The following is a 13945-nucleotide window of genomic DNA, read 5'->3' as shown; positions in this document are numbered from 1 at the left end:
AATACGATTAAATTATAATAATCCTTTCTTTAATCTGTGATTCTTTTAAAAATGCACTGATAAAATACAGAGTCCATTTACATCCTCTTAATTGATTCACCATTCTTACAATACACTTAATTGCTCAGTATTCTCTAAAAATTATCATCGAGCTGCCTCAAATCGATTATTTGACATTACCACTAGCCAAGGCTTGTTGGCCGACAAAGGTTTAAAATCTTTCTTGGCACAACTATGATGTTGAGTTTTATTGAAATAGAAGCATAATTATGTACCAGACTATGGATATTTATACAAACTCATTTGTTTTGTAATCTAATCGTAAATTTGTACTCTAGTCAGTGAATCTACTCGCAAATTTGTTTCACCTATTAATAATATAAAAAATATTGTACTTTGATTAGTTACATATTTTTGTACCGAGCGTACATTCTATTTATTTTTTCATTTTTAAATTCCCACGGATACATAAAAATCCGTAGTCTAACAATCAGGTAGATCTCATTATTTTCATAACTGTCTTTCCTTATTACACGCTACTTTATTCGTATAATATATTTCGACGAATATGCTTCTAACATAGACAGATACTGCCTTTCTCCGTATTCCTCCAGTATCTCTGGCTAACTATAATCTATCATTTTTGTGGAGTAATGCCTTCAGTTTCCGCAGCAACCGGACATGATTGAAGCGCGGTTGCGTGTTCACCAGCCGGCTTATTCCACGAGAGGATTTCGACATCGCCTGCTCAAGGCTAGGAACTATTACACGTACATATGACCGATCGCCAGTCGCCGGTTTTGGATCGGTTTCTCCGTGTTGTTGCGATCGCCCGAGCAAAACGATACGAAGAATGCTACTAGTCTTAATGTACCAACATCTCGTACAAAATGGAATAACAAGAAAAACCCGGCTTGTCGTACGTGACTCTCTGAGCGTAGAACAATCAAGGTCGTGAAACGATAGAAACGATCAAATGCCATTTATGTAGGACTTTCTGTTTCTGCGGATATATTTATCCTGATATATCACGCGTTCTTTTCTGTTCTAATCGAACGTGTGCTTCGAGTAGATTTTTACGCCCGATCTTTTGTTTCTTATCGTTATGTATGTAACGGGTAACAACAATGAATTGACGCTATATATCAATTACGTCACGCAATATCAGAAGCTAAATTGATTAAGTCCATTTTCTGAAAGTATCGTTGTTTCAGTGTCACAATTACATGATTCTTATTTCATTCTTTACAGACTAAAGAATTAACTTCGATGGAGTTCTTAATTATAATCGAACATGTATAGATAACGCATTATGGTAGATATTATTATTATTATTACAACCGATATTATAATCTCAAAGTACGAAATAATCTGCTATTATCGCGTATACATACGTAGAGTAGGTTTTTTAGGTTTGTATATATGTACGTATGATAAAAATAGTGTAGTTGGTACGGTGGGATTAACTTCACTGTATCTGCAGTGATGATGACTATCTTGATATGTATCTTGACCTAACTGAAGAATTCACTTTTATCTATTGGATTTCTAAGTAAGTCAAGGTCAGTGTGTAGACGGTCAGTGTAGATTGATAAAAGGTTGGTACCTGGATTCATTGTTCTATAAAAATTAGATAAATCTTGATCTCTTATAGTTTCTTGCAATGAAACAATAATCAAGGAAAAGTTAGACACAGATCCTTACTAACTAAAAGGATATATGTATACATAAAATATTTAAAACAGAGTACTCAGTATGATATTTAGTAGATAGTGCAAATCTCACTGCGTTTGAAATCCGGTTATGATGATCAGTTCTCTCTATCGCCTAAATTCTGCAAACTTTCCATAAACGAAGAAAGTGATAACCTAGTATTTTAGACACGAGTTTAAGTATTTATTTAAGTATTCAAGTTTGTAACTCGCGATGAAAAAATTGTAGAAGAGATCGATTTGTCAGAAGTCCTGTTTTCCCGAGCCAATTAAAGTGCGGTGGTAACGAGCGACTTTTTGACGCTGCGTCGTATGTCTCCTTCTGTTTTCCCAATTAAAAACAACGAAGACAAATATATGACGCAGCAGGAACACAGCGTCGAAAAGTCGCTCGCCCTTAAACCATGCAGAAAAAGCAGACTTTGAAAGAGCAAGTACGCTCTTGCTGCCATTGCCTGAAATTCTCTGGCTGAGTGGTTGAGTCACAGTTCAAACAAGGGAGAAAGAAGCCTCGAGTATTGCTCGAGACACATAGCAACCCATCGACGTGACAAAGAGCCGGAAATACTGGTTTCCACCTTAGTGCTACAGGATGAAGGGATACAGTCGATAATATTAGCAAATTTATTTCGAAATTTAAGTAGACACGAGATCGATCAATATGATTGACGTTGAATTATAACGCGCAATAAAGAGATTTATCAGGAAACAGTTTCGTTTTGCTTACCGTATTCCGTTCGATTTTATAATGATTGTTTCATTCATGAAAGTCTCGTGAATCGCCATTTCCGTTTGAGCTTGTGTCGATTGAAGAAGTACGTGACAACGAAAGGAAAGGGAAGGAAACAAATGAAAATTAATTCACGTCAATATGAACTCATTAGCAATCGATAAGATTATAATTAGCGGTTGTTTAATTATCATCGTTCTCACTATCTCTTGCAATAAAGGAACGCCGACCTTCGATTCTATTTTTATTATTTGGAATCCGCAAATGGATAAGAAAAAGTAATTTCACAATTTCACCAGGTTACGTAGGTGTTACGGTAATCGCATTCGTGCTCAGCTACCATTGCACTGTACGTTCTGTTTGCCCCGTGAACGAAAGAGACGGGTATGTGCACGCAAAATGGTCCGATTTCCACGAGTAGCTGGTGCAACGGTGCAACCGAGCGAACGGATTAGTAGGTTTGTTCCGATTATGCAACGACATTTGATAATCGACTATTCCACGCTGGCTGTTATCATCATAATTCAGTCGGCTTTATGGAACAATCGCTTTTGTTCCTTTTTCTCCGCGTAGCAGTTTAATGAACTAGATATTAATTGTATTATGTATTATATATACTGATTCTATATTATTGCGACTTTATATTATATTTATATTATTTATATTACACGAAAGCTTTATATTGAAAATTTTAATATAACTTGTGATTGGTAACATTCCTGTTTTACAATCGTCGCACAGTAACGCAAAAACTCAGCTATCAACGCGAGCATGGTAAACATGAAGATTCTTGCAAAAAATAGCAAACCTGTTTCTTTAAATTCTTAATAACGTAAAGTAAAACTCGCAACATTCTCTAACTGATTAACTTCGAACGCAAACTTCTTCGATAAATATTTTAATAAAAACCGACTTCACTTAGAAAATTGAAAATATAGATTCTATGGGAAATATGAAAGAATTTCAAGAGTTAAAATTTTCAGTAGCGTAAAGTAGAGCTTCCAATATTTTCTAAGCGACCAACTTCGAACGCAGACTTCTTCGATAACTATTTAACGAAAACCGACTTCACTTAGAAAATTGAAAATATAGATTCTACGAGAGATACGAAAGAGTTTCAAAACTTAAAATTTCCATCAACGTAAAGTAGAGCTTCCAATATTTTCTAAGCGACCAACTTCGAACGCAGACTTCGATAACTATTTAACGAAAACCGACTTCACTTAGAAAATGAAAATATAGATTGCGAGGAAGATACGAAAGAGTTTCGTGCCACGAAACCGAACCACTGAATTGTACCTTGGAATTTGGGTTAATTACAGTCCTGTAAATCAAATACTTGAAACTTAGATTATCATTAAATTTTACCCGTATGAAAAACCAGTTTCGTCAAAAATAAACAGCTATATTGTCGGTACATGGTCCATTATCACCTACCGAATAGCAAGAGATTTATGTGTTCACTTTGTCAAACCGTGGGTGATCATAGTGCAATATACTGTGCAATTGCAGTTGATCTGGTTGGCTGACTGGCCTTTCACCAACCCATTCCATCGTTGTATGTACCACGCGACTAATCGATCATGTTGTATTCGTCGATCGGAAAGGTTCGCGAATCTTCACGATCGAGATAGGTCAGTCATTGACAATTCTACCGAATACAAACAGAACTTCAATGTCAACCGTAAGGTTTTAGAGCCTGCAATGAACTTATTTTAAACTTTGCACGGTGTAAGTTTCATATTTTAAATGTCACCATACGTAACGCAATGAATATTTTACTTTCTATAAACAATCGCAACAATAATGCACATATTTCTCGTATCTGATAGAAGAAGGAGATAATTATTCTGCAAATCATCCATTCTGAATTCTTCGTTATCTTAGTATATATTTAAAAATTAAAACTATCTCTATTTGAAAATTGACTATTTCCGTTCTGAAGGCGATATCAATTCTCAAAACTTACTGTGGCGTCGGCGATTTTAGAGATAGGCAAATAAAATTTAAAAAGCTCGTTAAAGCTCTTACTTTATTTACGCGCTTTGCATAAAAAGAGCTTACATATTCCGAGGCCTTTTTGCATCCAACAGTGCAATTTAGTTCGACTTGCGTTAAATCATTTCTAGGATGAAGCTCTTCGAAGAAAAGCTTCGTTTGCAAACTTTGAAAGAATCGAGAAATCAGATTTCTGGGATTTCTGATGTCGAAGAACGCACTCGACGGATGTTTGGAGCTTTTTGTTAAACTCAAGACCTGTAACATTCAGTATTCAGATTAATATCAAATTATACAGAATATTCTAGAGTTTCAGACGTTTCAGGTATACTAGTCTACCTTGCAAAAGTCAGACCCGTGTTCCCTTCAGAACTTCTAGGATATCATTCATGAAGTTTGACCCACATCGCGCAGCTCATTATCACAGCCTACGTGTTAAGTCTTTGCCAACCACTCCAGTTATGCTTGACCAGCCATGCTTTAACTCGAAATTGTGCAATTTTGCGTTTGCCATATCACCTGGAAATAGGAGAAAAAATATATGAGAATGTAAGCTGAACCTTGCGGCGCATCCAGGTTGCATTAGAATTGTTGCGTTGATGTAAAAGTTTTATTTTTATATTTACTGTCTGTTGACACGAATGGCTCTGCTATGCTTTAATTCACAATTATACTGTTTTCATCGCGCTATTATTGACCCGTATGAACACAAGTTTGAATACAGGTAACTTGACTAATCTGAATCTTCAGATCTTCGGTTTGTGGATCACTGATCGTCTCAAGATGAACTCTGTTGCAAGACCTCGCGTAGACTCGATCAAAGCACGATTGAAAAAGAACTCTGTGTTCTACTATTTCGTGGCTTCGTGGAATGGCAGATTTGATACTTCGTCTGCGTCGGAGTCTACCACGTTACACGATCCATCTTGGCAGCTTTCACTTTCGTTCACACCAGCCCCGCGTGATCTCCAAACAATCTCCCCTCGATGGTAGCCTCTCCGCAAACGACGAGAATTTTTGACTAGTCTGCCTGTTTGAACCTCGAATTGAGAAGTGACTCGAGGTCCAAGACCCGAGATTACGAGATTCAGATCACGATCCTCCGCTTCCTGTGTCGTTTTTCGCCACAAAACGTCGCCTGCAATTACTTCTTTCTCTTCTCGAACACGATTCGTTAATTCGCCTGGTAAACAGATCTGCTTGTCGTTTTATTAGCATGCATAAGTGTGACAAGGTTGACGGAAAGGTTTATGGATATACTACACATATTACCTGTTAGAGCTCAGAATTATAGTTGACGTCAAAGAGTTTAGAAAGGCCGTTCTCGAGATACGTGGTACGATGACTCATTCGAAGAATAGTTATACACATTATCACTTCGCAAAGTTCAACGTATCTCATATAGCGTATAACCAGTGTAATTATCATAAATAGTTACGTTTCGAATGTTATACGCTTCGAATTTCGTACGCTTTTAAATTTAAATTTAATTGCTACGAGATTAAAGCTTCAAAATAGTTTCATCATCGTCTGGAATTAATCGAGTCCGCTTTTAGTAAATTCCCCGATTTCATTTTCTTCAATCAGTTTCTCGACAAGCAAAAAGATGGCATAAAGAAATCCAAGATAACGCTCTTAACTTCACATCACTTTCCTCCATTTTTCAATTTATGCAGTTGATTAGTACAGCCTTTGAAAGGCTGATATGACGCAGCTGCCAGCCAATTATTATATTGAAACACAAGAGATCTAGATAGTAGAAGCAGAGATCGTAAATGGTACTCTAATAACCACGAAACGAGTAGGGTTCCTAGGTACTCCTTCACAGAGGACAATGAGCATTCGCGAAAATTAGACCTGCAGGAAGTACGTTGTGGTTTGTCCTCTCACGCATGACCTGGAAACCCCGTTGGCCGAGATATCTTGGAACCAGACGAGAGGGAAAAAAAGGTTGAAAGTAGGCTTGTTACATAATCATTTTGAGTAACGTCACGATGTGAAATAATACGGTTAACATATCGCTGCGAAACTCTTTTCTTAAGTTACTCTCAGCTCTTATTATGTTACAATAAAACGAACGTTCAGTAGATATATAGTCGTTTCACTAGCTTCTGATTTTCCATGATCTTCCATGATTATCAAGTAGTCGTAGAAGATAATGAATGTATTACTTGTATAATAATCATTTGTGTGAATTAACGATGATATGCTCGAGGAGAAAATTTAAAAGCAATAGAACTATAAATTTAGTCAGTAAAAAGTAGGATTCCACGCTGTAACAGTAACAAATGATCCTTAAATATCTTTTTATTTATAAGAATATATCTTTTATATGAACAAGTTTTAAATCTTATAACATTATTGATACATCACCCTGTATATAAATATAATAATAAAATGTCTTACTTTCTTGTTACAGAGGTAGAATGCGAAGTATCAAGTCAAGTCGAGTACTCTCTGCAGGCGCTTTGGGGCGTCAGTATAAGGGAACTTCACTTGGCGCTTTGGAAACCTTGGAGCACCCTTAGAGACGCGTCCTTGAACGGCACTCTTCTCCAAGGTCACGCGCAGTATCTCACACCACTACAAACGTATCCTTTTCTAAAATAATTTTAATTCTTTTTTTTTTTTTATTATTATCTTTTATAATTTGTAAATATTTGTATCGTAATTAACATTACCGTTAATGATACCAATGATAATTCCTTGATCGAGAAATACAGTAGACAACCACACGGGGAAGAAACATTGAGATTATCGCTTCCGGCGCCAGAATTAGAACTTGGGACACCACCTAGACTTTGTTATCCTTTAGTAATCTTCTTAACTCGCAGGGATAATGGAGATCCTCATCCAGACGAGACCGTGGGTATCTTCTGAATTTTTACAAGAACATCGGTCATCTTAATTGCTAATTTATCCTAGAACTTTTATGAAACGATTTAAATTCTGTAAATACAATGATAATTGTAATGCGGAAAATAACGTATAACTGAAAATGAAAGGCAAAGGAGCAGCTACTTTAATGTATATTGTCGAAATATAACAAGCGTTGCGTGACTCGATTAAAATCCTATTATCATTAATTAAACTCGGTTTTTCATTAAACCAAACGGATATTTAAATACAAATATTAAAACTGCATTAGCTTATTCGGTTTTGTTTTCTTTGCAAGGTGGCTCTGGTAAACGTTGTCCACATCAAAGACAGCGTGTGCACTTTACCAACCTCGATCTTGGCGCAATATCTGAAACAGGCAAATGGCCAGTTGTCTTGTCTTAAGGTAAGCCTCTATGTTCAAATTCAAATTTTAATTCAAATTCAGGAAAACTACTCGAAAACTTCCAATTTTTATATATTGTGTTATATACTTTTATATATTAACGTGATAAGAAATAATTTTCTTCAAAGAACTTTATACTTGTTTAGTTTAGAAGTTTATACTTGTTCTATAACAGTGTATATAAGTATAAAAGAACATTTTATTACACAAAAGTTGAGTTTAAAGAATAATAAAATAAAATTGTAACGATAACTTTTATCACTCTAACTAATCAATTTCTAATCATTTTCTTGTATTGTATCTGGTACCTGATACCTATATAAAGATTGAAGATTTTACGGTGGTTTCATAGTTTTGTGAGACACACCATAGTTCTATCTCAAGCACAAATTAAATTCTGTACTGATGAAACTATTTCTGTTGCAGCAACTATACCTAGCTACCGGTAACTCGACGAACTATGATGAAGGAGACATGTCTTCGGGTCTAGGCTCAGCTCTAGCCCTCGCAGAACCTTGTAACAACAACGGTAGCTCGACTAGAGGCGCATTGGTTGCCTCCGGGACTGGCGATCCCGAGGGATCGTTATGGAACACAGCCGGAGAACAACTCTGCGTCGTTTGCCAATACTTTCCTCTTTCGCGTGCTCTGTTGCCTTGCAGACATACTTGTATTTGCGCATCCTGCTTTGGCAAACTAGATCGGTGTCCAATGTGTAGAAGCCCGATAAAGAGTTATTTCTGCATCAGGGGCGAAGAATACATGCCCTTGGAGTCAGAGATCAATCCCTGCAAACAGAGGCAACCGAGTCATGGACCCATTCACTGGCTTCACGATTGGAACGATAGACTCACAGATTTTCTTGGATTCGCACGATAGAATACTTGGTATTCTAAAATGTTTAAAATGTACAGCGTGCAGAATACGATAAAACGGAATGATTATCATTTGTTTATCCAACTGCTTGAGAAAATTGTGCATTTTGGTTGGAGAATAGTTTATTTAGAGTCTTTAATTCCTGTGAATTCAATCGAAGTTTGATGAGAGGAAGGTCCTTGAAATAAGATCATTACAAATTTCTTTTAAGGAAGAAATCTGAGAAAGATAGGCAGGGCATTAATTCATGTGGAAGACAGTAGGAAGAACGGATATTACAAGTACAAGAAAATGGAATTTCTGAACAGAATTATCATCTTTGGACTCGTGAGATATTGATATCTTTTTCTCTTGATGAAAGTTTTATGGAGAGTTAAATGAGCATGAGTGAGTCATAGTTGTGATAATTTATGATTCCTTCAGTTCGTTACTTGTATAATTTTCAGAAAGTTATCGTATCTCTTCTATTTTTATTAATTATATGTCTCTGCCGTATAAGTTAAATAGAATATGTTACTCTGTTGGGCGTTTGAATGATCTTCATTGATTGAGGAATTTAAAAAAACGGATAATTTGTTAACGTCCAAATATATAGAAAACAAAACGGAAAATGTTTGATAAAAAAGAAGAAGTACAGAAAAACGTTTCAGATTTTTATCGCGTAACGTTGTATAAATATTTAAGGTGTAAATACAAGATACAAATAAGACATGTCCAACTTTAAGATATAATTAATAATTAAGTTATTGATATTATTTCATACGATACGCAAATTTATCCAGTAGCTATAGAAACATTAGTTCCGATATGCATGCCTTTAAAGTATTTTTTCCCTATTTTTCTTTTTATCTCATACAAATTGAAGATATTTTTTCTCTTCCGTAATGCTCTGCCGTCCATGCACAACGATAGAGCTAATTCCCTTAAGGTTCTTTTCAAAATAACATCACACGAAAAAAGAACGTTGCTAAATTAATTTAAGAAGAATATTACGTTAACGTTTAAACTGTAAATACACAGACTGTGATAATTCTAATAATATCTATTATTATAAACCAGATATATGAAAGAGTCCTGGATGGGGGACACAACAAAGGAGAAGGAATTGGTACGAAAAAGGAACATGAAATCATTTTCAGATTTCACATTTGATACATACGTTAGCCTTTTTTTATATCTTTTTGGCACTTGCATAAAGAATGATGATACTCTCTTACTTGGGGTTTGTAATGAAATCAAAATTTTATACGCTTTTCATAAAATTTCTTTGAACAAAATTTTTTTTATGACAACAGAATCAGCAAGATGATACTTAAACAATTTATTTACTTATGATAATAAGATATAATTGCAAGCCTCAATATGTGAAAGAACGAGAGTATTTGGAATTACACATGTTGATTCAGCAGTAAAGGCCTCTAAAGTCAATGTTATTGTAGTCGAAGATCTTTTCATATTATAATTTATATTTTATTTAGTAAGTATGTAGCATTTTGATAATGCGACAATGTCTGTATGTGAGAGAACCTGTATATAATTTATTTAATAAAGCGTATTCATGCTGTCATGCCCTATTGTTCATGAACGCATGCATCCTGACAACGAGAGTTACATTTCTAAATATAAAAATATAACTATTAAAAAATGGAACAATTTATTAATTATTTAATATTTGTCCTAGATGTTTAAAAAAAACAACCATCAATCTTCGACTTTCTTCGCATTACCACGGATATTTACGATATATATAATCAGAGAGGAAATGAGACTGTGCACGTAGCTCTAATTATTTCACAGTACACGTGCTGCACCATGCGGCCAAGTGTTAAAAGGAACGAGCATTAACATATACAAGAACCTATAAAATTAGGGATCTGCCTTGTTTGATTGCAATTTATCATGTATAAGAACCTATATATTTAAGTTTCAAGTTAGGGATCTACTCTGTTTAGTCGGACACTAGCATAAACAAGAACCTATTTAATTGTACAGTTCTACGAAAAAATTCATATCTACTTTTCTATTCGAGGTAGCAAGTATGAGAATGACAAAATCGCGCAATAATAAAATTAATTGTAAGTTGCCTAAAAAGGAGAAATGTATCGTTTACTATATTTTTTTAGAGAAGAAAAGAGAATATTCGCTTTCAAACGATAATGGATTACTTTTGTCGAGATAATGTTCTTGTTATAGTAAAACCTAAATATCAATTTTTTAATAATAGATCGGCGAACAATGAATAATATTTCTGATAAAACATATGTATCTCTGGTATATGTTTTACATGCGTGTCCATTTGCGAAAACAATAAAAATAGAAAAAACAATTGACTATTGGTAAGATGTAAAGACATGAAGACGTAACGGGTAAATTGTGTAACCCGTAACTAACCACGCTTTTTATCCATCTTACTTTCGTTACTGACGCAAATTTATTAATTCTATGAATTTTGATATTGTTAAAGTTAAGAGGATTATATTAAAATCAACATTTCAAATTATATTAAAAACAGACAACACCTCTCATTTGGCATCCAGTGAAATAATGACAAAAAAACAGGAGGAAGATCGTGAAGATGAAACGAAAATATCAAATCTTTATTTTCTTTCAACAGCTGAGCACATTTATTTCCCAATTTTATTTCTCGAAAGATTTTCCTCAATTTGTCCTTCGCAATTTATCTACCGTTCAATCACCAACCATTCTATTGAATCCTCATTGTCAGAGAATCTTAACGGTACTCTTGTATATTCCAGCATTGGTTTATTAACAAATAATTCATTTTCTTCTCCTATCTCTCCTCCTTATAATATCATTAATTATAATTCCTACCATTTCAGTAGCGTTGGTATCTTATTCTATACTGAACCGATAATGTCACATGTGATAATAAAATGCCATGAGAGGCTACGTAGCTTGTGTAGCCCGATCCAGGGCCTGTGGAACACTCTTTTAAATTGCATGCATAGTCTATCCTATTCTTAGTCAATGGTTTGTACGCTGTACAACCAGTGATAACACTGGTAACATTAACATAGTAGGTTGTGATACAATTTACGTGTTTACAGAAACATCAAAAGCAATGAGACGAACTGTATATGCAGAATTACGTCTTCATGATTATTTGACGTCATTAGCAAAACCAGATGAATACACGATAGGACTAATTATGGGACAGGTTCGATTTTTGTATGTTCTAATTTCATGTGTTTTCATTTGTCCTAACATATGTACTGCTTAACAGACTCTTTTAAATCATTTCAATTAATATAAATCGTACATTTTTATAGAATTTTTGTCGAAATACATACAATTTTATTTAACTTATGTTCTTGGAATTGTTGCTGTAGATGAAAGGTTGGAATATTGTTAAAGTTTCAATCATTTCATTGTATATCATCTAACATAAATTATGATTGATATTACAGAGTTCTGGTCAAGAATATTATGTTGTGCACTTAGCAAGAACACCACCACCCCTTGGTAAAAACGTGATGGAAGAAACATTGCTTAGTTCTACAACAAAATCTGAACAAAATACTGCTACTGAAAACCACGTTAAAGCAGTAAAAGATATAGTAGAAAGTTGGGTTGCAGATCATGCTAAACATGTATGTATTTTTTTTCATTTTAAATATATCAAATAAATGTAATTAAAATTTAGAATCATAAAAAGTAAATGATCTTTAATATTGTTGTTACAATACAGGTTATTAGAATGTTACCTGGTGGAATACGTGTCCTTGGAGCATTTATTGTTGGTCCAGAGGATGTTTTACATAATAATAATAATGTACAAAAACTAAAATCTATTCTTACAACAATGCAAAAAAGTTTATCATGTAATAAATATTTACATGGGGATAATAATGAAGAACATCTTATCTTATATTTAAATAGTGTTACACAAAAGTATGATATATTGTAATATATTTAACAATTACTTTTCATCATTGTTTAACTTTCTATTATTTTTTTTAGATACACTTGTAAATGTATAGATATCCATAATGAAATATTAAAACCAGTAGAATGGAATTTTCAAGCTAAAGCAACCAAATGGCATCAATTTGAGACATTTGTTAATTTTGATCATCCATTTTCCATTGCTACTAATAAAGATCCAGAATCTCTTAAAAAACAACTACAAGATATTTTAAAGACTATATCAGATATCATTGAATCTTCCTTTGTTGTTATTGAAGGGGAAGTTCGATCCTCAGATGAAAAAGTAGAGCCAATTAGTAAAGACAAGAAAGATGAAAAAAATTGTAGAAATAATGGAAAAAATAATGATAGCCAATCACTTAAAATTCATTTATATGTTCCATGTGTAAGTACTTGTCTTTAATAGTATATAGTAATATAAATAAATATAACAGTTTATCTTGTGAATTATTAGTATGGACGGATTTTTAACTCAGATGTGAGGATAACATCATGCAATGCATCTATACGTTTGATTGGTCAATTAGTAAGTAGAAGTTTCGTTCATCAAAAAGCAAATATCAAGGAAGCTATAGTCGCAATAAAGAAAGACATAATAAGGTCATTAGCAAGTAGATTTGAAATGCATTGGGATAGTTTGATTGAAGAAGAAAATGGATCTCCAGAAGGTATTTATTTCACCATATAAGAAATTAAATAGTTATACAAAATTGTTCATTTTATTACTTTCTCAGAATATTTAACGTTACACGAACCTCCAAGAAGAGTATTAGTAGAATTGCCTGATAGTAATGTAACATTCTCAGACTACCTATTTCCTGGTGAGGGACCTCAAGAAGCTCTTTTATCATTGGAAGAAATCCTAGACTTAGAGATTCAGGAAAGGAATATTCAAAAGGACATTGAATTCGAAGCTGGTAAGTATTACATACTTGATTGAAAGATTATATGTATTTATATATATGTATGTGTACTAACATAAAATTTTTTTTAACAGATCCCATAGAATTCTATTCTCAAAATAAAATTAATGTGAAAACTGCTGATCTTAATACAGCTTCATTTGGGAACTTTCAAACACAAATGTACATTGCAAGTTTAAGTGTTGTATTTTTATTCGTAATTCTTGCTATTATAGTAGAAAAGCTTTATTAATATTTATAAAAGAACGAATTTATATTTTACTATAATATGTAAAATATAATATATTTACATTTTTTTAACACAAATCATCGTGATGTTGGGAGTACAAAAGAAAACGATAATAAATAAAAACAGCATTTGCTTTAACATGATGATGATATATTTATGCATATAGACTTCAATCGGTCACATTGTCTGCGAATTATTGTGTAAAAGTATTAAATTATTAACCTATATTATAAGTTACGTACAATT

General features: G+C 33.7%; 2 protein-coding genes across 5 annotated transcripts in view; both read left to right on the top strand.

Annotated features, from left to right (window-relative positions):
- Positions 1-10166, top strand: part of LOC132908523 (cell growth regulator with RING finger domain protein 1-like) — a 42255-nt gene extending 32089 nt beyond the window's left edge. For both annotated transcript variants that reach the window (XM_060962586.1, XM_060962585.1), the window contains exons 3-6: positions 6860-7031; positions 7164-7305; positions 7616-7723; positions 8150-10166. In XM_060962586.1, the coding sequence (XP_060818569.1) occupies positions 6860-7031; positions 7164-7305; positions 7616-7723; positions 8150-8602 (875 nt within the window). In that variant the 3' untranslated portion in view covers positions 8603-10166. The remainder of the gene's footprint in view (positions 1-6859; positions 7032-7163; positions 7306-7615; positions 7724-8149) is intronic.
- A 1125-nt stretch (positions 10167-11291) lies between these two features.
- LOC132908518 (protein odr-4 homolog) lies at positions 11292-13806 on the top strand. Of its 3 annotated transcripts, XM_060962573.1 has the most exons (8): positions 11292-11590; positions 11668-11777; positions 12028-12210; positions 12309-12511; positions 12581-12932; positions 13002-13215; positions 13282-13464; positions 13545-13806. In XM_060962573.1, the coding sequence occupies exons 2-8, from the start codon at positions 11682-11684 to the stop codon at positions 13700-13702; spliced, it is 1389 nt and encodes a 462-aa protein (XP_060818556.1). In that variant the 5' UTR covers positions 11292-11590; positions 11668-11681; the 3' UTR covers positions 13703-13806. The 3 variants fall into 3 exon arrangements, with proteins under 3 accessions (XP_060818556.1, XP_060818555.1, XP_060818557.1); XM_060962572.1 differs by lacking the exon at positions 11292-11590 and having other exon boundaries at positions 11597-11777; XM_060962574.1 differs by lacking the exon at positions 11292-11590 and having other exon boundaries at positions 11657-11788.
- The last annotated feature ends 139 nt before the right edge of the window (positions 13807-13945 follow it).

The sequence above is a fragment of the Bombus pascuorum genome, chromosome 7 (genome assembly GCF_905332965.1).
Source record: "Bombus pascuorum chromosome 7, iyBomPasc1.1, whole genome shotgun sequence".
Lineage (NCBI taxonomy): Eukaryota > Metazoa > Arthropoda > Insecta > Hymenoptera > Apidae > Bombus > Bombus pascuorum.
Note: the sequence above shows the minus strand (reverse complement) of the source record. Positions and strands in the feature narration are given on the sequence as shown.

What these genes read in the sequence shown, in the direction of transcription:
- LOC132908518 (XM_060962573.1), top strand. Translation starts at nt 11,682, where the DNA reads ATGAGACGAACTGTATATGCAGAATTACGTCTTCATGATTATTTGACG. An exon ending in TTGCAGATCATGCTAAACAT is followed by an intron (nt 12,211 to 12,308) that starts GTATGTATTTTT and finishes GTTACAATACAG; the next exon opens with GTTATTAGAATGTTACCTGG. An exon ending in AGAAAATGGATCTCCAGAAG is followed by an intron (nt 13,216 to 13,281) that starts GTATTTATTTCA and finishes TTACTTTCTCAG; the next exon opens with AATATTTAACGTTACACGAA.